At 49.0% G+C, this 22,481-nt stretch overlaps 1 protein-coding gene across 4 annotated transcripts in view; it reads left to right on the forward strand.

The window, feature by feature from the left end:
• Positions 1 to 21,598, forward strand: part of ATG16L2 (autophagy related 16 like 2) — a 42,173-nt gene extending 20,575 nt beyond the window's left edge. For 3 of the 4 annotated variants that reach the window (XM_043992386.1, XM_043992383.1, XM_043992385.1), the window contains 15 exons: positions 2,498 to 2,571; positions 2,858 to 3,109; positions 3,300 to 3,365; positions 3,665 to 3,760; positions 6,770 to 6,832; positions 9,572 to 9,680; positions 10,095 to 10,200; positions 10,738 to 10,808; positions 14,858 to 14,929; positions 15,070 to 15,190; positions 15,996 to 16,101; positions 19,286 to 19,435; positions 19,624 to 19,671; positions 20,084 to 20,185; positions 21,102 to 21,598. In XM_043992386.1, coding sequence (XP_043848321.1) covers positions 2,498 to 2,571; positions 2,858 to 3,109; positions 3,300 to 3,365; positions 3,665 to 3,760; positions 6,770 to 6,832; positions 9,572 to 9,680; positions 10,095 to 10,200; positions 10,738 to 10,808; positions 14,858 to 14,929; positions 15,070 to 15,190; positions 15,996 to 16,101; positions 19,286 to 19,435; positions 19,624 to 19,671; positions 20,084 to 20,185; positions 21,102 to 21,189 — 1,524 coding nt within the window. In that variant the 3' untranslated portion in view covers positions 21,190 to 21,598. The remainder of the gene's footprint in view (positions 1 to 2,497; positions 2,572 to 2,857; positions 3,110 to 3,299; positions 3,366 to 3,664; positions 3,761 to 6,769; positions 6,833 to 9,571; positions 9,681 to 10,094; positions 10,201 to 10,737; positions 10,809 to 14,857; positions 14,930 to 15,069; positions 15,191 to 15,995; positions 16,102 to 19,285; positions 19,436 to 19,623; positions 19,672 to 20,083; positions 20,186 to 21,101) is intronic. The other variant, XM_043992384.1, reaches the window with a different exon arrangement.
• Positions 21,599 to 22,481: the final 883 nt, after the last annotated feature.

Below are 22,481 nucleotides of genomic sequence, written 5' to 3' on the forward strand. Positions count from 1 at the left end.
TGGGTTTTTTTGGTGAGGCAATGAGGGTTAAGTGACTTGCCCAGGGTCACATAGCTAGTAAGTGTCAAGTGTCTGAGGCTGGATTGGAATTCAGGTCCTCCTGAATCCAGGGCTAGTGTTTTATCCACTGCGCCACCTAGTTGCCCCAGCTTCTCTCTTCCTTACAACAACCCTGGCTGGTAGGTGCTATTATTATCCCTATTTTATAGATGAGGAAATTGAGGCAAGACAGAAATGTCTTGGGGGCAGCTAGGTGGGCAATAATATTCTATTTCCATCATATACCACAGCTTGTTTAGCCATTCCCCAATTGATGGGCATTCCTTTGATTTCTGAGGCTAAATTTGAACTCAGGTCTTCTTGACACCAGGCCCATCACTCTGTATACCACGGGGCCACCTAGTTGCTCTAGGCCTAACCAAGTTCAGAGCCGGGCTCTGCTGTTTACTCCCTCTGTGACCATCTCTCTAGGCCTGGGTCTTCTATTTTTCTCCCACTTTATTTCATTTTTCAGTTAATAAGCATTCTTTTTCTCTCACTCCTATCCCAACCCTGAAAAAAGAAAAACAAACCCCTTATAGAAAATGGGAACAGTCAGGCAAAACAAATTCCTACAAAAGCAATGTCCAAAAAAACGCTGCTCCTTCTGCTCTAAGTCCATCACCTCCCTATGAGGAGGTGATCACCGTGTTGATCAGCTTGCTCAAGACCTTTGAAGTTCTTTGTCTTTACAGTGTTGCTGTTATATAAATTGTTGTCCTGATTCTACTTGTTTCACTCTGCTTTGCTTCAAACAAGTCTTTGTAGGTTTCTTTGAAGTCGTCCCTTTTGTTGTTTCTTACAGCACATTCATATATAGTAAGTAATTGGGAAGGAGATGAATAAGCATCTATATAGCACCTACTATGTGCCAGGCCTTGAGTGGAATATGATTGTGCTATAAGGAATGACAAGTAGGATGATTTCAGAAAGGCCTGGAAAGACTTGTATGAACTGATGTATAGTGAAGTGAGCAGAACCAAGAGAACATTGTGCACAGAGACAGCAATACTGTTTGATGAAGAACTGTGAAAGACTTAGCTATTCTCAACAGTACAATGACTCAGGACAATCCCAAAGGACTATTGATGAAACATACTGTCCACCTCCAAAGAAAGAACTGATTTTGAAGGAACACAGACTGAACCATGCTATATTTCACTTTCTTTCATTTTTTTCTTTTATTCAAGTTCTCTTGTACAAAATGACTAATATTATGGTAATGTTTTATCTAATTGTTCATGTATAACTCATATCTGATTGCTTACTGCCTCAGGAAGAGGGGAGGGAAGGGAAGGGAAAGGAGGAGGGATAAAAAATGGAACCCAAAACTATAAATAAAACTGTTTATTACTTAAAAATTTTTTTTAGCTTCAGACAGTTATTAGCTGTGTGACTCGGGGCAGATCACTTTACCTCTACCTGCCTAAGTTTCCTCAGTTGTAAAATGGGGATAATGATAAAAGCACCTACTTTTTTCCCTCAATAGTATTTTATTTTCCCCCCAATTGTATGTAGAAATAGTTTTCAACATTCATTTTTCTAAGATTTTGAGTTCCAATTTTTTCTCTCCCTCCCTTCCCTCCCTTTTCCATGAGACATTAAGTAATCTCATATAGCTTATACGTGTACAGTCACGTTAAACAGATTTCCTCATTAGTCATGGTATAGCACATATTTTCTAGGTTGTTATGAGGATCAAATGAGATTTTTGTAAAATTGTTGTTGACTAGATACGTTAAGGTGGGGTGGGGAAGGGAGAGTTGAAAGGATCTGGGTTCAAGAGAAGGAAAGAAACAAACATTTATTAAGTGTCTACTATATGCCAGGAATTCTGCTAAGCTCTGGGTAAAAGAAAGGCAAAAACACATGCCATCAAGGAGGAGCTAGGTGGACCAGTTAGGTGGCACAGTGGATAGAATGCTAGACCTGGAGTCAGGAAGACCTGGGTTCAAATTCAACTTCAGACACTTGCTAGCTCTATGACCTAGGGCAAGTCACTTAACCCTGTTTGTCTCAGTTTTCTCCTCTGTAAAATGAGGATAGTAATAGAGCCTTTCTTCCAGAGTTGTGTGGATTAACTGAGAGAATATTTGTAAAGCATTTAGGATAGTGCTCGGCGCATAGTAGGTGCTATAAAAATAAATGTTAGTGGTGATGATGATTATTGAGCTTATATCCTAATGGAGGTGATAACATGCAAATAATTATTTCCACAAAAGACATATATACAGTGTAAATAGAAGATAATCTGGGGGATGTGGAGGGTTGGGATGGACCTCACAGTGCTGGAGGGGCTTGAGTCTGGAAGGGGGAAGGCCCTCGGTCTTCAGAGAGTGAACAGTTATGTGGAGCCCAGCCCCAGGGCAAGAAAAAATGGGCTCAGACCTCAGAGACTCGGGCCCTCCTAGAAATCATTTGTATTCTCTTTCTTTCTTTGCCCTGGCCCCATTTGCAGATGGCATACCAAGTTGTAGAGAAGAATATGACCCTGAGCTCCCAGGATGCTATGCTGGAGGATCAGCAGGGCAGGTGAGACACTCAGAGGTCCCCTACGCATAGCCCCCCGCCTGAGCCTGCGTGAAAGATGAGGCTCTCAGGAATGCCCTGTTGTCATGCAGGATGGCTAGATTCAAGATCACAGGGACGGCAGACCTGCCGCTACCCCTGATGATCTGTAGTTTGGCCCAGGAGAGCTCCTTCCTAAAGACTGCCTCTGTAAAAGAGGCTGTGGGATCTTCAGTGCAGGCTCCCCTATCTCGAGAGTGGGAAGGGGGGACCTGGACCCCAGGTCGATCTTGCCCCTCACCCCCTGCAGGTTGTCAGCTCTGGATGCCAGGGTACGTGAATTGGAAGAGATGCGGCAGTGGCTGGCGGAGCAGGTGGCTGGGCAGCAGAACAGGATCATGGAGGGGAAGGAGGCCTATGACACACTGTGGGCCCACACTGGCCACCAGGAAGGGGCCTTGAGACAGCTGGAGGAGGAAGGCCGTGAGTTAGTGGAAAGGCTGATCCAAGTCAAGATGCAAGCAGCTGAGGACCAGAATTATCGCAACGAACGGATTGAGAGGTGAAGCCCTAGGTTTGAGGAGGGGCCCTCTGTCCCTGGTCTGGGGGAAGAGGCAAGTCTCTATCCCTGCTGAACCCCAAACCCCGAGGGAGCCTCCGGTCTGAAGGGAAACACACATCCTAGGCCTTGGGGGAGGGTGGTGGTGACAGAGACTCCAGAATTCAGACTCCTTGAGTCCCTTTATTCTCAGGGTCAAGCAAGCCAGGCTTTCCAAGGAGCTGAAGAAGGCGATGAGGAGGACAGTCAACATCTCTGAGTAAGTAGGAGACAGGGGACATTGTCCTCTGGAATCTGCAGGGGATCTGGAATCTTAGGAGAGAGGATGTCAGGGCTGCATCTGGCTTAGCACTCTCTTATTTTACAGAGGAAGAAACAAACCTAGAATGGGAAGGAGCTTGTCCACAGACAAAGCCAGTCGCTAACCTTGGGGGACAGACATAGATCAGGCCAATAACCAGGGGAGGCCGGGCATCCAAACCCTTGGAGACCTCCACCCCTGTCATCCCGATGAGGAGTCTTCTGGGGCATTTGGAGCTCCTTCTTCTCTTTCCTTAGGACCCTGGACCCCCCAAGCATTGCTGAGCCCCCTGCCAATAAGCAGGACCTCTTGGATATAGAAGCCCATGAGAAAAGGTGGAAACGACCCTTCAGGTAAGTGGGGCCAGAGAGGGGCTATGGGAGTGGATAAGCTGATACAGCCTGAGGCCCCAGCAGTGACCAGCAGGGGCCAAGGCCAGGGGCCTTCTGGTCCCTGGGCCTTCATAAAATGTGCTCCCAGACCTCTGACCTCAGGGAAAGCCCCTCTTCTCCCCCCAGCCCTACCCCAGAACTTTGGCCAGCGACTCAGGGACGATGGCTTCACCAATTAACTGGAATTGGAAAAAACCTAAAGTTCATCTACAGGGACTTTCCCAGGAGTCCCGAGTCGTTCTTTTGGACACACTGCTCTCTGACACGTATGCTGTGGGTGGAGAGAAGGAAGTGCAGTGAGACTGAGCCTCAGCTTCCCAGGCAAGGTTGGGTCTTCCCATTCTATGAGATTATTGGATTTAGATTTAAGGTTGGAAAGGACCTTTGAGCCCAGAGAGGGGATGAGGATTTACCCAGGGTCACACAGGCAGAACCAAAAGCTGAACTTGGGTTTTCTGACACCAGCTCCGATTGTGCTCATCCCTCTCCCCTTCCTGATTCCATCTGGAGGCTCACTCACCCTCAGGTGAGGGCTCCTTGTTCTATGGACCATAGTGGGGCTGGGGCTTGGGGGGTGTTCAGATCTGCCTGATCATGGGACCAGGGCTGGAAGGGCCCTCAGAGGTCACCTCGTCAAAATGCTCATTTTCCAGATGAGGAAACTGAGGCTGTGAGAGAGTCTTCTTGGCACGTCCAGAGCTTCTCCTTCCACTGGAAGCAGCTTTATCATCAAGGCCACCTTGATTGAATTCCAGACAATCAGAGCTGGTAAGGGGCCTCAGAGGCCCCTCTCTGGTCCTACTTGGACCAGACTGGGAAGGGCCCTCTCCATACAACAATCAACCAGTGACTGTCTGGCCCCTTCTCGAAGATGCCCAGTGAGGGAGATCCACCCCCGCTTCCACTGGGGCCGCTCATATGGATAGAAAGTTTCGGCAACAGGCCTGCCTCTTTGTGATTTGTACTCTCGCTTTGAGTTCTGTCCTCTGGGACCAAGCAGAACAAGTGTCACCGTTTTTCACATACTTGAAGCCAGCCATCATGCCCCAACTCAGGGCTTTTTTCTCTAGGTTAAACAGCCCCATTTCCTTCATGAATCGGAGGCCTTCAGCCTTCCTCTGGCCACTGTCAGGCCTCCTCACTGAGTTGTCTTCCTTCAACTATCTATTTGAGCCAGTCCTGGTGGCCCAAGCCTGTGGTCTCCACACCTGGGGAGTCTGAGGCCTGTGGATTGCTGGAGTGCTGGAGTTCTGAGCTGCACTAGGGTTGAGGGGGTGCCTGTGCTGTCTGCCTCCAGCACCATGAACCTCTATCCAGGGCTGGGGGGCCACCCTCCAGGCTGCCAGTCAGTGTAGGCCCACGAGGGGCTGTTATACTTGCATTCTGGGCAAGATGGGAAGACCCAGTCTCAAAAATAATACAAACCAACAGAAAGCAAAGAGGTTTAATTTATACCTTAAGTGAAGAACATTTCTTAACACTGTACTATCGGGGTGTCACATACTACAGAGCTAAGCTGTAATTTACTACAAAGGAGTCATTTGCAGGTAGCAGTTGGATTATTGGTGTCAGTCAGCAAACATTTGTTAAGTACCTACTACATGCTACTCATTGTGCTAAACCCTGGAGATACAAATAGAGGTTCCCTCCAAGTCTATGAGACAGGACCAGAGAATAACTAACTGGAGCAATTTACTGCTAGACTGTCCCTTTTTGCAGAGATACTGAATAACTTATATTGTATTGGGAACACTTAGCATTAGGTAGTAATTTATAGGGGAGCTTTTGGCTAGAAAGTTTCTAGTTTCCTCCTCTATCTCTGATACCAAGATAAAGTTGAGTTTTAGAGCATGGTTGGATGACACTGCATCCCACTGAAGTGAAGGGAGGAGCAGGTAAGCATTTATTAGGCACCTACAATATGTCAGGCATTGTGCTTTACAAATATTTCATTTGATCCTCACAACCCTGGGAGGTAGGGCCTGGTATCCCCATTTTACATTTGGGGAAACCAAAGCAGACAGGGGAGAGGTGACTTGCCCAGGGCCACACAGCCGGCTAAGTGTGTCTGAGGCTGGATTTGAATTCAGCCCTTCCTGACCTGATTCAGCTATGTGCTATCCACTGGGCCACCTAACTTACTGTCAAGAAATAACTTCCTATATGTAGTGCCAACAGGTCCCTCGGGCCCTGAAAACATCTTTGGATGGGTGGCTTGTTCCCAACTCCCTTCCTGCTTTCTTTCCTTAGCAATTTTTTTTTTGGTGTGTGTGTGTGTGTGTTTTTTTTGGTGAGGCAATTGGGGTTAAGTGACTTGCCCAGGGTCACACAGCTAGTAAGTGTTAAGTGTCTGAGGCCGGATTTGAACTCAGGTCCTCCTGAATCCAGGGCCAGTGCTCTATCCACCGTGCCACCTAGCTGCCCTCCCTTAGCAATTTGAAGTACAGTTCTAGGTGATGAGAGCTGGGAGGACCTCGGAGGGCATGGGCCCCACCTTGTGAACAAACCTCCTCACTGGCCTTTGCTTGATCACCTCCAGCAATGGCAAGGTCACTCCCTTTGGAAGAGGTGGCGTCTTCCACTGTGGGATTGCTCAGACTCTTGGGAATCTCTTCCCTTGTTTGAGAGAAAACCCACCTCTCTGGGACTCCTCCCAGCGGCCCTGGTTTTGCCTGTGGTCAAACGGAGCAGGTTTTTGGCTGGTGCCTCCTGATGGCCTTTCAGATACGGGAAGGCACCCGCCTCCCCCCAAGGCTTCTTGGGAATGGAAACCTCTCCCGCTGCTCCCTCTGCCCCCATTTTCCTGTTCACTCCTTGACCTTCCTCGGCTCCTTATTCTGGTCCTTGCGGACGGGGCAGAGCCAGGGCTGAGGCTAGGGGAAGAGATGTGGTCCAAAGGACTTCTCCCTTCTCTCACCTGTTCCCTGCCCCGATCGATCGGCCTGATAGTTTGTCTGGTTCTGCCCCCAGGTCGGCCTCCGCCACATCCGTGACCCTGGCACGCTGCATGGATGTTATGAAAGGGCTACTGGAGTAAGTGGGAATGAGGAGAGCAAAGGGGGTGCCTGGCCCCTCAGCTTTTTCTGGGGAAGACCAGAGGCTCCTCAGCCACTCATCTTGACTCATCACCCCCCAGCTCTCCCCTTTCTCTGTCCTGTAGCAACTCTCCTCCCCCCTTCCCATGCCCCTCCCCTCTTCGCCATTCTCTCCATTGCGTTCTCTTCCCTCCTCAGCGTTCCCCCATTTCTTCTCCCGTCCCCTCCAGTGTTTCCCGTTCTCACCCCTCTTTTCCAGCGTCCCATGCATTGCTTTCTCCTCCAGTGATTTGCTGCATTCCCGTTCCTTTCCTCTTCTCCATTCCTGTTCCCCTCCTCTCCCGTGCCTCCCTTTGTTCCCATTCTTCTGGTGTCCCCTTCTCATTATCTTCCTTCTCCTGGGGGAGCCCCTGGTCTGCCCCTGCTGAGTTTCTTTGGCTGGCAGGGGTGGGGCAGGAAAGGCAGCAGCATAGGGGCCGTGGCGGCTATGCGTCCTTCCAAGCCAGACCAAGATGGGAGCCCCCTGGATCTCTAACGATCCCAGCCCTCTTGTCATTTCTCTGAGGGCACTTTCTCCCTTTGGCTTAGGCTCCTGTCTTTGGCCTGGGTTTCTCAGGAAGAGCCCCCTCCTCTCACTGGCCGGTCCTCCTGGAGGATGGGGACCGAGTTGAGAGTGGGGAGATGCTGAAGCTCTGCTGGGTTCTCTCGGTGTGTGCTCTCTGTGTCTCTCATCTGGAATGAAGGCCCTGAGGGAGGGGTCCTGTCCCTCCTCTGAGGGTGCTCCTTTTCTCCTCTTTGGGTGGCAGCCCTGTTTGGGTTCTAACTCCAGGTTTCAGAGCTGGAGGGTCAGGCAGGGCTCAAGCTTCTGGAGAGCTCTCAGGGCTAGGTGAGGAGGGGGTGAAGTAGGAATCTACCTAGTGTGGAAATTTATTTTGATTTGGGGACCCTACCTTTAGGCTGAGATTAGAAAGCCTTAGGCCCTCAGGGTCTCTCCCCCTTCTCCTCAGCTTCTGCTGAGCGAAAAAGCCCCGTGTGCTATGCCAGGTCAGACAGCTGGGGGGAAAAAAAAAGCCCCCAGCTCCCTCCGACCTGAGCGGAGCTATCTGAAAGATCCTGGATAGCCTGTGCTGAGGTGAGGCTGGAGAGCACCCCCCCCCCCACAGCAGCTGCAGCTCTGGCTGGCGGATTAGCTTGGTCTGTGGGGGCGAAGGAAGCCTCGAGATTTGAGTGGAGAGAAGAAAAGGTATATATAGACCTGGGAGTTAGACAGGGAAAAAAAAAAAAAGGAGGGGGACGGACTAGGAGAGAGGCTGACTAGAGGGGAGCTCAGACAAGGACCGGGGAGAGTTCGGTTCGGAAAAGGAGAGACGCGTCTGACAAGGTTACAGGCTTTAATACAAATCAGGGAAAGTGTAACGTGCCCTGAGGCCGGAGGCAGCTAAGGCCCTTATTGTATTCAAGAAGTTTGAAGCGCAGCAGGTGGGAAAGAGACCGCAGGAAAGAAGTCAGGTTGTACTTTATTTCCCTGTATTCCTAATTTGAAATAGTATCTCATAAATAAACTCTGCTTTGATTATTTGGTTAAGAGGCTTCTTAATCTTTAGTCTATCAGTTTGGGAGCAGTGTGGTGGAACTTTATAAACGGCCCACATTAAATTAGTCAGATAGCCAGTTAGTCAAAAGTCCCCAGATTAGTCCTCTAGTCATCCATAGATCAGTTCCCCCCAAATTAGGCTAGTCAATTAAAAAAAATTCTAACATTTTAATGGCGACCACGAAGGGACTTACAGCCCAATTATAATTTTTCTAAATTTATCATTTTTCATATAATCATAATTTTTCATAAATCCAATTATATATAATTTTTCCAGATTAGTTATAATAATTAATTTTTTGTACACTAGTTTACAGGTAGATGAGAACTATCAGGGCCAAATCTCATGCCCAACGGCTCTTTTAACATTGTCCTTCCAAAATTTTCCTTTTGATTATTGTGAACCTGCCAAACATCAATAAATAGGAACATTTCCCTTTTTAAAGAAGAACTGAAAAAAGGCTTGTATATGAAACCATGAATCTCAATTCCATCTAGACTTTCTTTTTACAGTCTCCATGAGGTGCTCCCCCACTTGTCTGTGTCTCCTGAACCGCTTCTGTGGCCAGAGCTTCTCCCTGCCAAGAATCCTTGATGTCTGCCCAGGGCCTTACTCTTCTCCCATGCTCCCTTCTCCTCGACTGAGCCTCACACCAGCTGTCTGGGGGTCATAGGGCAGAGATTCTCCCCCTTATGTAGATGAGGAAACTCAAGGCTAAATAAGGGAAGAGAGTTTCTCAAGGTCATATTGAGTCTGGCTGGGCCAGGACTGGAATTCTAGCATCCAGGTTCCCCAGGCTAAGTCAGGATACCAAAGGGAACTCTGTAAGACTCCATTTTTCCTTCTGTAGAATAGGCAGATCTTGCTCACAGGAGGCCCCCAGACCTGTCCAGTGAATCCTAGGTACCATGTTCTTCTCTTCCAGAGCCTATTCTACTTTCCTCCCCTGACCCTGTTCTGGTAGGATTGTGACTGGGCATGTTCCTGCTGTTCTGTTTCTTCTGCTTGCCTTTTACCTGCCACCCCTCACCAGCTGTCCCCTCCTTCAGCCTCTGGGCTTCAGCCTCTGGTCCAGGCCAAGGTGATTGGGGTGGGGGGGCACCTTGGAGGAATTGTCACTGACTCTCACCCCCTCCACTCAGTTTTAGGAAGAGAAGGGGTTACTCTGTGAGTGGGGCCTCTGAGGCCCGATATCCAAGCATCCCTGTCTGTGGGGTCTCCTGTCTCCCAGCAAGAGCCCAGGATATCCAGGTGAGACAGAGCAGCCCAGCTATAAAGGGCCTAAGGGGGAAGAACACAGGGTATAGGTGTGTGTAGGTGAATGTGTACATGTACTCACACGTATACATAAGTGTTTGAGAGAGACATGGGGAGATACTGGGACAGCTGTATAGCAACATAAGACATTATTGTGCTAGGCTAGGTGGGCACCTGAGAGCTAGGGAGGTCCCTAGACAATAAAGGAAGCATAGTAATACTGGAAAAAACCCACACTTCGAGATAGGTGTGTGTATGGGACACCAGTTGAAATCTTTACGGGATGGGGCAAATGGAGAGGAGGCTGATGGGCCCCAGCTGTATTGCAGAATAGCCTGGTCAGTCATGGGGGCCTGGGGAGACAAGGAGAGCCTGGGTCCTTGCTTCAACCCTTTCCGCCTCCCTCAGGAAGCCCACTGTTCTGAGGTCAATGCCGTCTGCTTTAGCTCCAACAGCAGCCTCCTGGCAACTGGCGGGGCTGACCGGCTCATCCGCCTCTGGAATGTGGTTGGGGGTGAGTAGAAGTAATACCAAGGACCATTTTCTCCTCTTGAGGGCCGTGGGTGGGGGGTGAGTGTCCTGAGCCCTGAACTGTAATGCTCTCTTGGCCCTCCCCAGTTTCACAAATGACAGACAGGTTTCACTTGTGGGAGAGTAACACTGACCCTGGGGCTGAGATGGGAGGGTGAGGCTGGGGAATTCCTGGAACCTTCGAGTTAGGTGGAACCTGAGCCACTTTGGGTTCAGCCTGTTTTAGAGATGAGGGACTTGGAACTCAGAATGTGGAAGAACTCCGGGCTGCGGTTCTGTGCCGAATCCCACTCTGAGCCCCAGTGGGATCCACCCTCATGCTACACTTGGAGAGCCCAAGCCAACTGGCCATCCATGCTACCTGTAGAAGAAGCCCCAGGTTGTCTTGAATCCCTGTTAGCTGTCCAGTCCTGGCCAAGTCACTTTCTGAGCCTCCATTTCCTCCATTAGAATGGGGTTAGTGCTGTGTGCACTGTTGGCTTTATAGGGAGCAGATATCACCTCCTTTTTCTCCCTGCAGACCGCCTGGAAGCTGATCAATTGTTGGAAGGGGCTGGTGGGAGTGTGACTTGCCTTGAGTTTGAACCATCCGTAAGTTTAGATGAGGGAAGGGGGGAGGGGGGCCCTGGGCTGTTCCTGGCTATGGGGGTGGGTAGCTTTGTTAGCCACCATCTCTCTCCTAAAAGCTCTGTGCCTACCAGTGCTTATGGGTTGAATTGAATTGTGTGTCCTTGAGCACGTGACTTCCTCTGCCTAAGAGGTTTCCTCATCTATAAAATAAGATAATCCCTGCCCCAACCTTTGCACCCACCTTCATGCTGGGAGGAGGGGCCCAGACAGAGCCTGTTATATACAAAACAAGCATCTTATTAAGCATCTGCTGGGGGACACAGCCCTGCCTGTGCTCCATGCCGGGAGTGAGTTAGAGAAGCTACAACCCCTCCCCATGAGGAGCTCCCAGGCAGGATAGGAGGTGCACCTACATGATGATGAGACCGGGAACTCTGATGGCCACAGGAGAGGGAGCCTGGCCCCTCACTGGTGATCCAGGGAAGGCTTGGAAGGCCCTTCCATAAGTCCTGAAGAAGGAGAAGGCATCTGGAATAGGCTTCAGCCAGTGCCCCCAAGGGACCCGAGAAGGCAGGAGGAGGAGAAAGAGGATGATGATAACAGCATTTAGATGGGGCTTTAAGGCTCGCCATGGGCTTTCCTGACCATTAATTCACTGGAGCCTCAGACCAACCCTGCAAAATAGAGACTATTATTATCCCCATTTTACAGATGAGGAGATGGAGACCGCGAGATTAATAATAGTATTAACATTGTGCTTGAGGTTGGCAGAGTGCTTTATTTACCCATATTATATCATTTCAAAAATTTTACTTATTTATTTAAACTTTTTTCTTTTCTTTTTTTTTTGGTGGGGCAATAAGGGTTTAAGTGACTTGCTCAAGGTCACGCAGCTAGTAAGTGTCAAGTGTCTGAGGTCGGATTTGAACTCAGGTCCTCCTGAATCCTGGGCTGGTGCTTTATCCACTGTGCCACCTAGCTGCCCCCGCAATATTACAACATTTGATTTGATCTTCACAGTAACCTTATGAAGGAGGTGTTCTTATACCTCATCTGTAAAATGGGGAAACTGAGACAGAGAGATCACTGTCTGAGGCAGGATTGAAACTTAGATCTTCCCAACAGAGAGTCTTTCCTCCCTGTGTCACCTATCTCCTATGCTGGGCTGCTTCTAAAGAGTGAATATGCAAATGGATCTGAGATCTCACTGATTCAGGTCAGCACCCATCCATGTTTGCCCTTCCTGTAGTACTCTTGTTTGACACAAGGGATCCACTTGACATACGAGGTCTTCCTTGCTTTGGTGCCATTGCAGGGAGGGGTGCTCTGACATCCACCTGTCTTCCCTTGCTCTTGCCATGGGAACGGTCCTTCTTTTCCTACTGTGCCATTCTTTGATGACATCTTTTGGCCTCTGTTCCTTCTTGGTTCCATGTTCCAGCCTGTTCTCACCCCTTCCCCAGTGCACCTTTATCTATTGCCCTCTAATATTCATTTGTGATAAGTTATTTTATTTTTGGGGGTGAGGCATTTGGGATTAAGTGACTTGCCCAGGGTCACACAACTAGTAAGTGTTAAGTGTCTGAGGCCAGATTTGAGCTCAGGTACTCCTGAATCCAGGGCCGGTGCTCTATCCACTGCGCCACCTAGCTGCCCCATTCTAATATTCATTTGTAGTTCATCAGAGACAGTGTTGTCTACCTCTTAACTGCGATATAGTAACACTGATAACATTGTGTTTTGTTGTTTTTAAAAACGGACCTTTGCTTTTATGGGAGCTTTGGATCAGTAAAAGTACTTTGCAGTTTTCCAAAAGCAAGTCAGCTCACTCTCCTCCTCCTTTTCCCAGATAGACATACTTTTGGATAAACTCTATAAAGTATCCATTTAGATGCATGTTGAAATCTGGGCTTTCTTCATCCATTTGGTCTTCCCGTGTGAATGATCAGGCCAAACTTATTTGAGTGATTACAGATCTCTTCAAGAATCTCTGAAATGTTTTGGTGTTTGATAAAATCAGCACAATGTCATCCACAAATAGGAACATCTAGAAGACTTTACTATCCACAGGGAATCCCTCTTCTTTTTTTGTTTTGGTGAGGCAGTGAGGATTAAGTGACTTGCCCAGGGTCACACAGCTAGTAAGTGTCAAGTGTCTGAGGCTGGATTTGAACTCGGGTCCTCCTGAATCCAGGGCCAGTGCTCTGTCCACTGTGCCACCTAGCTGCCCCTGGGAATCCCACAGATTTTCTGCTGCTTCTCTTCCATCACAGTAAAGAAAACCTTTGGCAAGCATACCTCTCCCTGTTTTATACCTTGCCTGATGTTTATTATTAGTGGGTTATTAGTCAGGATTATTTCTGTCATTACATCTTCCAAGACATCCTGACTAATCTTCAAATATGATGGGACACTTCTTGTCAGTCAGTCAGTAAACATTTATTAAGTGTCAGTCGTCTGTCAGGCACTTCGCTAAGCACTGAGGATACAAAGAAAAGCAAAAGACGGTGCCTGCCTTTGAGGAGCTCACAATCTAATGGGGGAGACAACGTGCAAACAACAATGTGCAAAGACGCTGCTTACCCTGCTGTAAAAGACCCTGCAGGCTGCATTTGTCCTACCCACCTCGATGTGGTGGTTGGTTTTTTGGGGTTTTTTTGGGGGGGGGTCAACAAACAATAAGCACAGTGGGATCTTCTCTCTTATATTCTCTACATCTTTCAGTGAGTTGAGAGGCTGAAGTTGATAGCCTGCTTATTTCCTATGCACTATCTCAACAAGGTGCCCTCGTCCTTTATCTATCTATCTATCTATCTATCTATCTATCTATCTATCTATCTATCTATCTATCTATTTTTGTGGGGCAATGAAGATTAAGTGACTTGCCCAGGGTCACGCAGCTAGTAAGTGTCAAGTGTCTGAGACTGGATTTGAACTCAGGTCCTCCTGAATCCAGGGCTGGTGCTTTATCCACTGCACCACCTAGCTGCCCCTGCCCTTGTCCTTTAAAGACGAATAGAGAGGAGCCAATAGGCACATAGGCCAGGAATGACTGATGTTCTTTCAGTCACCTTTTTGGGACATTAATAAGGTTTGGTATTCCCTCCCCTTCCTTCAGATAGCCTCGTGAGGCTCTATCACCTCAGATCTCCCACATAAATATTTGACCTGATCTTCCTGCATTCCCCATCTGCCTTCTTTCTTTCTTTGCCATTGCTACTTCCTTTGTAAGCGCCTCAGGGACTTTGATGTTAATGTTCAAGTGCATTTTCACTCTCCTTGTGAGAACCCAAAGTTTGCCCAAATGTTTCTGTTTTTCTTCTGGGTTCAGTCCACCTTTCCATGGCTTGCTTGAGGGTCCTTGGGATGACTTTGCTCCACTGGACAGCTTTCCAGGCTCTCCTGAACCTGGTTTTATCCTTCCCCTCTCCTCCTCTGCCTTAATTATCCATCATCCTTCTTCTTAAGAGTTTGCAGATGAGTTGAGATTCCAGCTCAGTGTTGTCTTTGGCACCACGATCTCTCTGTTTGCCAGTTAAGCCAGATATTTACCGTCTGTGGGGCTTCCTGGGCTCTTGAAGCAATTCATTTGCATTGTTTGACTTCTGGATAAATTGGTATCATTGGTGTCAATGTCCCTTGTGGTGTTTGTTTCCCATTTTTAATTTTTCCAAAGCTTATATGGCCTTTACTCATTAGTACTCTTTCTTCCTGCTTATTATCAATTCTGATCTTAGCTCACACTGAATAGTCTGGGTGGCACTGAGCAGACAGTACCTGGTAGGGAGAAGTAGTAAAAGAGGCTGGCACATTAGGTATGAGCCAGACAGTTGAAGGCCCCGACGGCAGGTGTTTCTGCTTTGTTCAGTAGGCAATGGGGAGCTCTTAAAGGCTTTTGAGCAGAGGAGTGACACGACTTTAGGAAGATTACTCTGGCAGCATGTGGAGCGTGTTAACATTGGAAGAGGAAGAGACCAGAGGCAATGAGAACAGTGAGGAGACTATTAATGGTAGCCCAGGCTCATGGTGATCTGGGGCCTCACCTGAGCCATCTCCATCCTTTCCCTCAGGGCTGCTATTTGCTAGCAGCGACTTACAACAAAGCTGCTCAGCTCTGGAAGGTGGGCGAGAGCCAGTCCAAGGTGAGATGGCAGCAGGGGCAGGGTTGGGGTGGAGGGGAGGGGTCGGGGGTGGGGAGGTAGATGGGGGCCTGGGTGGGGAAAGGAGTGTGTATTGGGTGCTTCCCATTAACATGCGGGATACCTGGGGGTCACTGGTGCAGGAAACACTGTCTGGACACACAGACAAAGTGACTGCAGCCAAATTCAAGCTGACCAGGCAGCAGGCGGTGACTGGGAGCCGGGATCGGACTGTGAAAGAGTGGGACCTGAACAAGGCATCCTGTAAGCCCACCCCCGCTTCTGTCTTCTCCATCTCCCTAATTCGCCTCTCCCCCTCCATACTCCGTGGTCCAAATCTCCTCTTTCAGGGCTCCCTAAACCCTAGGGGGGTTTCTCCCTCAATGTCCATGCTGCTGGAGACCCCCAGATAACCTCAATCCTGTTTCCCAATTGCTTCTATCCCTCCACGATGGCCCCAACAATCCCCTAGGCATCTCCTCAGTTTCTCCCCTGTCTGCTTCCTCCCACCCATCCCCTGATGCTTCCTGTCCCTTTTGATCTTCCTCTAATATCACCTGTTCCCACCCACAAACCTGGCTGGGAGCCCCCCATGGTTAGGTCCCAGGGGCCTTAGAGCATGCCCCCCCACCTGTCCCAGGTCCCTACTCTCCTTGGATAGAGCTTTGGGGTTGGGGAGGGGACCAGGTAGTTGGCAAAGGGAACCTGGCAAGGTCTCCAGGGACTTTGTGGGGCGCTTTGCTCTGAGGATCTGGGCTTGAATCCAAGTCTCACTTGCTAGCTGTATGACCTTGGGCAAATCACTTAGTGCTTCATTACCCTCATCTGTCAAAAGAGAAGGTTAGACTAGACAATCTCCCATGTCCCCTCTGACCCAGTCCTTTGTTCCTATAAGGGACTCATGGTCCTCTGAGGCCTTCATACCCCTCCCCTTCCCCACACCCCTCCCTACATCCACGTGGCATGTTGGACGTCAACAGGCTGAGGGGCCAGTGTCACTGGCCCACTGGGGGCCCCTCTGGAGGTTCTGGGCCCTGTGGTGCTCACTCTGTGGCCTCTCAACCCCCAGGCTCGAGAACTATCGATGGGGTCTCCTACTGCAACGACGTGGTATGTGGCGACTACCTCATCATCAGTGGGCACAATGACCAGAAGATTCGCTTCTGGGACAGCAGGTGATAGAAAACTAGCAGCCCCAAAGACATTGGGCATCGGGCTGGGGAGGCATGTTCTGGGTTGCCTTTCTTATTTGTTGTTAGCCAGTCAAGAAGTATCTGTGAAATACACAGAGGGGAGGGGGGATGGCACAGTCTCAGTCCCTTGGATGTGATTCATTTGGCTGCATTAGATTAGTTCACTCAATTGACCTTTTTTTTTTTTTTTTTAGTGAGGCAATTGGGGTTAAGTGACTTGCTCAGGGTCACACACCTAGTAAGTGTTAAGTGTCTGAGGTCGGATTTGAACTCAGGTACTCCTGACTCCAGGGCCGGTGCACTATCCACTGTGCCATTTAGCTGCCCCTTCAATTGACCTTTTAAAGAGTATATGTCACAAGTAGGAATCTTTATTAAAACCAACCTATAGAACTTTTATTGTTCAATACCATTTCAACACAAAGACAGTTCTAGACTAAGATTTAAAGGAAACAAGTTAGTACCTTTCTCATTTCTATTCAATTACTATTAGTCTTCACATTTCCCTTTTTAAATCCCTTTATGACCACAAGGAGAGAAACATGTCATTCCTTTCTTTACTCTGATGTTGAAAACTCCCAATGCTTCCTGTACTCCCCAGCCTGCTCACCCCACCAGTTTCTGGAATGAAAAGTCCTTGGAGGGGCAGCTAGGTGGTGCAGTGGATAAAGCACGGGCCCTGGATTCAGGAGGACCTGAGTTCAAATCTGACCTCAGACTCTTGACACTTAATAGCTGTGTGACCCTGGGCAAGTCACTTAACCCCCATTGCCCCACAAAAAAAACAAAACCAAAAAAAAAGTCCTTGAAACTTTCTGTACAGTGACGGCTGCTCAGCTAATGTGACTCAGAAAGGTTCAGGGAAGGCAAGGGACAGGGTCCCAGCACCCAACCTTAGAGATGCATCCCTGCAGAAACTGTTCCTGTAGCTGCCTCACCCCGTAGCCTGGGATGGCTTCCATTTGGTCTCTTCTTCTGAAGCCCAATTTTTGGGCTTCCTAGAGTCAGGTGCCATGGACCTGGAGTCAGAAAGACTTGGGTTCAAATCCACCCTCAGACACTTGTAATGTAAATTGGGTGACCCTGGGCAAGTCATTTAAGCTTTCTTTGCCTCAGTTTCCTCTACTATAAAACAGGAATAGTAATAGCACCTACTTGTCAAGATAGGATCAAATGAGATATTATTTCTAAAATGTTTAGCATAGTGTTTACCACACACTAGGTGTTTAATATATTTAATGCTTGTTTTGTTCTTTCTTTCTGTGGGGCAGAAGCACAGAGAGAAAGGTCAGAGTCACCTGGGGCATGTTTGCCGTCATGAATCCTAGTACATTAACCCCTTCCACTAACCTTAGTTCTGTTCTTTAAACCCATTATTTTGTGTTTGCAGTGAACGGACATTTAGCAACCAACAATCATTAACAAACAACCTTGGTTTAAGTGGGAAACTAAGACAACTTAGAGATGTTTTTAAAAAATTAATGAGCAGTTATTTTGTCTCCCTCTTATTTCATCCCAGGAAAAAGAAGAAGAAATGCAAAACCCTTGAAACAAATATGCAGTCAGGCAAAACAAATCCCCACATTGGTCATGTCTAAAAAAAGTCTTCTTCTGTATGGGGAGTCTCTTCCCTCTCTGTTAAGAGCTGGTACCAGAGTTCATGATCAGCCCCCTGGAGCCATGGTTGCTCATTGAGTTGGTTCTTGCTTGTTTCAGAGTTGTTTGTTTTTACAATGTTATGGTTTAAATTGTGCTTCTGGTTCTTCTCACTTTACAAGTCTTCCCAGGTGTCCCAGAAAGCCTTTTATCATTTCTGAGGTCTCAGTAGTACTTTATTACATTCCTAAACCATAATTGGCTCAGCCATTACCCAAATGACGGGGGGCCCCTTTGATTTCAGCTTAGAGTTAGAAAATTAGGTCATTAGAAGAAGACATTCACAACAGAGCACGATGTCTGTATTTCAGGAAGGACATGGATAAGTTAAGAGTGTGTCCACAGAAAGGTGACTAGGATGGCAAGCAGACTGGGCACCATTCTACATCAGGATTGGCTGAAGGGACTGGGCGTGTTTAGCATGGAGAAATGCAGGATTGGGGCAGCTAGGGGGCGCAGTGATAAATCACAGGCCCTGGAGTCAGGAGGACCTGAGTTCAAATCCAGTTTCAGACACTTAACACTTACTAGCTGTGTGACCCTGGACAAGTCACTTAACCCCAATTGCCCCACTTAAAAAAATAATAATTTACTCTGAGAAATGCAGGAGTGTGTGTGTGTGTGTTTGCACACGTGTGCATGTGCACACACCTTCCCCTGGTCTTGTGTCCTTTAGTATGGGGAGAGTTAATTGGGTGACTCGCTGTAATATTGGGTTTCAGAAAATAATGAGAGACCTCTGGGTCCAAAGTTTCCTCTCTTCCAAACTGCCTTTTTTAGTTATTTCTCCCACACTAATAAGATTAAGAGCCTCTTTTTCACAAACCAACCAGGTTTTATTAATGGGAACATAAATAATTTACAACCCAGGTGAAGCCAGGGACAACGAGAAAGGGAATAGGGGAAGATAAAAATATGACCTGCTTTCCAGATGATTAGAATCTAAATCTCTGGGGTAAAACCTGGTACTTCGAATAATCTCCCTCTCTAGCAAAGACTGACTCAAACCCCAAACTTGCATCCAGCTCAGCTAGCCCAAAGAGCTGGCCTCGCTTCCACAACACAAACTCACCACCACCTGGAATCCTAGTTACAATGGGAGTCAGCTGTGCATTCTCTCCCGGTTGGGTCAGAAGGTCAACCACCACCTAGCTCCTCTCTCCTTTTTCTTCTCCTTCCTCCCAGAGTTCTCTCTCCCCTCATCTGCCTCTCCCACAGGAAGGGGAGGTTCTTAGCCATGCTGAGTCTCCAATTGGTTCAACATACCCCCTGGGCTGTTGAATTTGTATAATTTGGCCAGGCCCCTGTGGGCATAGGGAAACTACTAGGGGAGGCTTAGATACTTAGTTTGATACTTTGACTCAATAAATGTTCTTTTCTATAATCCCTTCAAGTACACACCCATCTTCTTTTAGGCTTTTCCAGATTACATCTTTTCAGTCTGACCATAATGAAGCAAAGATGTGGTCATGGAAACCCCAAATTATAATTAATTCCTTACACCTTCCAGGGTCCCACGCTGCATAGAGGTGATTCCTGTGGAGGGGAAGGTCACCTCTCTCAGCATCAGCAATGACCAGATGCACCTCCTCAGCTGCTCCCGGGATGATGCCCTTAAGGTCATTGACCTTCGGGTCAACAACATCCGCCAGGTCTTCAGGTGAGGGCAGGAAGGCCTAGTAATGGGTGCTCCCACCTCCACCTCCGTTGCCCCCTCCCCCTTATTCCAGGCCTCTGTGGCAGAACCCAGATTCTCCTGGAGATTGCTGCTGGATGGGGGATGGAGGAGGGAGTAGGCTTGGGTGTTTCCATCTTTCCCCACTTCTTCCACCTCTCCTGTGTCCTCAGGGCGGACGGCTTCAAGTGTGGCTCAGACTGGACCAAGGCTGTGTTCAGGTGAGTATGGATGGAATCTGTCCCAGAGTTCCTGCTGTTCCGTTTAGAAGCTTCTCCTTCATCCAAGTTCTCTCCCCCTCGAATTCTCCCCCATCCTTTTCTAAAATCTCTTGAGCCCCTGTGGCCACTCAGTTGTCAGCTAGCCGGCAGCCTGCCTGCCCCTGCCTAGGGGCAGCTCTCTGCTCTCCCATCTTCAGTATGGCAGCTGGAGGAGGAAGAGGGCTGGGCAGGGAGGCAGTGGGGGTGGGGGTGGGGGAAGGAGCCAGAAAGTGACCAGAAGGGGGCGGGCCATGGGGAGGAGGCAGGTCCCTGATCAGCCAGCAGGACTGCGTGTGCTGTGTGTCCATTCCCTCCTGTCCTCTGACAGACCTCTGATGAGCTCAGTCTCCTCCATTTATTTCCCCTTTTCCAGCCCAGATAAAAGCTATGCCATTGCTGGTTCTGCCGATGGTGGTCTCTTCATCTGGAATTTGGAGAGTGGCAAGCTGGAGACCAGCCTCTATGGGCCCCACAGGTGAGCCTCCAGCCTCCCGTTTTAATAACCTCCCTCCGACCTTGGGGTCCAGCTTTCTCAGGGAGGGGACAAGGGTGATGGGACACACCCTGGGCAGGGCAGGGCAGGACAGGCTCTGGATTCTCTGAGTGTCTCTAGCTATAGACAAACTGTGAGGCCCTTAGAGGAGAGGAGACTCTGGGAATGGCTCTGAATGCCTGAGTAAGAGCCAGAGGGGATTTCTGAAGCTTCTTAAGCCATATGGGTTTGTGGGGCAGCAAGGTCAAGTCAGAAAGCCCTGAGTTCAGATCTGGTCCCGGACACATACTAGCTGGGCAGGTCACTTCAGTGGTGTCTGCCTCAGTTTCCTCATCTGTAAAAGGGAGATAATAGCACTTCCCCTCTAAGGCAGTTGAGGATCATATGAGACCAGATTTGTAAAGTGCTTCGCAAACCTTGGAGTGTTGCAGAAATGTTTGTTTTTGTTTTTGTTTTATTTTTTTTTTTGGTGAGGCAACTGGGGTTAAGTGACTTGCCCAGGGTCACACAGCTATTAAGTGTCAGGGGTCTGAGGCCGGATTTGAACCCAGGTCCTCCTGAATCCGGGGCTGGTGCTCTATTCACTGCGTCACCTAGCTGCCCCTGCAGAAATGTTCGCCATGATGGTGGTGATGATGATGTTCCTGGTCCTGTGTTTCCCTTTCCCAGCCTCAGCTTTCCCATCTGTAAAATGAGGAGGGGACAAGGCTGTCATGAGGATGCAGTCAGAGAATGGATGATCACCCCTATCCAGTGTATGGGGAAGCTGAGGTCTAGAGATCGTAAACCCCAGGCTGAGTCGCGTAGCATGCTAATGGCTGAGTGAGGCCTGCTGACTGTCTGCTATCTGGCCTCCCCATCCCCCAGCATTCATATCCCTTCCCTTCCTCTCTTGTAGTGTCGCCATCAATGCAGTGGCCTGGTGCTATGCTGGAACACATGTTGTAAGCGTGGATCAGGGAAAGAAGGCCGTGCTTTGGAGTTAGCCCAGCCCTGACAGTGCCTGGAGCTGGGACCCTCGTCCCTCTGCCGCTGCCCCTCCTCCCCCATGGTACTGGACAAGGCTCTGGCTGGCTCCAGAGCCTGAGATACCAGGGAGCTGTGCCAAGGACAGAGCTGCAGGGAGCTTTGGGGACTGTGTCCTCTCTTTAAATTTATTTTTTTTTTTTGCGCAGGGCAGTGGGGGTTAAGTGACTTGCCCAGGGTCACACAGCTAGTAAGTGTCAAGTGTCTAAGGCTGGATTTGAACTCAGGAACTCCTGAATCCCGGGCCGGTGCTTTATCCACTGTGCCACCTAGCTGCCCCTGACTGTGTCCTCTCTTAAGCAATACGTCTTTGTGAGCATTCAAAGGGAAAGGGGTGGGCTTTTTCTGTATTAAAACTTTTGAATGATAGGCTGGCCTTTGGCTTGGTGGTGATGGTGGGGGTGTGGGGGGGGGCACAGGGTAAAGAGGAAGGTATATCCCAGGATTAATGATCAGAGCTTGACCCCCACCAGGGCGAGGGGCTCTCCCCTGTGGCCTAGTTACTGCATGCTAAGCCCCCTTTTCTGTTCCCTGCTGGCCACCTGAGTCACCACTTGGAGCCAGGACCCCAGAGACTTGTGGTTGTGGCCATGGCCAAGGAAGCTCTACATCTAGGTAGGGTCAGAGGCTGCTTGCAGGGGGTGTCCCTAGGGCATTGTGGTGACAAGTTTCATGGGCAGGACTGCTCAGAAGTGGGGTTTGTTCCCATGGGAGAGGAGGAAGGCGCTCCCATGTCTGTGTCACCTTTAGATCCTTAAGTGATGGCCAAGAGAGCCAGGGCAATGGAGCCTGGGGCATTTGGTGGAGAAGGCCATGGGTGAAAAAATGGAGGTGTTAGCTGAATGGGCAGGGGAACAGGGGATACACAACTCCGGCCTTTGATGGACAATCTACTCTTCAGAGACATAGGGGTATAGTGGGAACAGCCCAGTCTCTAGAGCAGTGTCCTGAGTTCAAGTCGGGGCTCCATTATTGTATGACTTGGAGCAACTTACCCCTCAGCACTTAGTTTTCTTGTCTGTGAAATGAAGGGGCCAGATGAGGTGATCGCTAAGGGTCTCACCAGCTCCAGATCTGCACCTCCATTTGAAGAAAAATGTGCACTTTACAGAAGGCAAAGTGAGTATGGTCCCCATAGGAGTGGGGCCTTCACTGTCACCACAAGGGAGGGAGGATGCTGTCAGTCCTGACACCAGCGTTACAGGATGAGGCATCAGAGACATGTTGGGGAGGAGCCACACAAGGTGAGGCA

The sequence above is a fragment of the Dromiciops gliroides genome, chromosome 3 (assembly GCF_019393635.1).
Source record: "Dromiciops gliroides isolate mDroGli1 chromosome 3, mDroGli1.pri, whole genome shotgun sequence".
NCBI classification, from domain to species: Eukaryota; Metazoa; Chordata; class Mammalia; order Microbiotheria; family Microbiotheriidae; genus Dromiciops; species Dromiciops gliroides.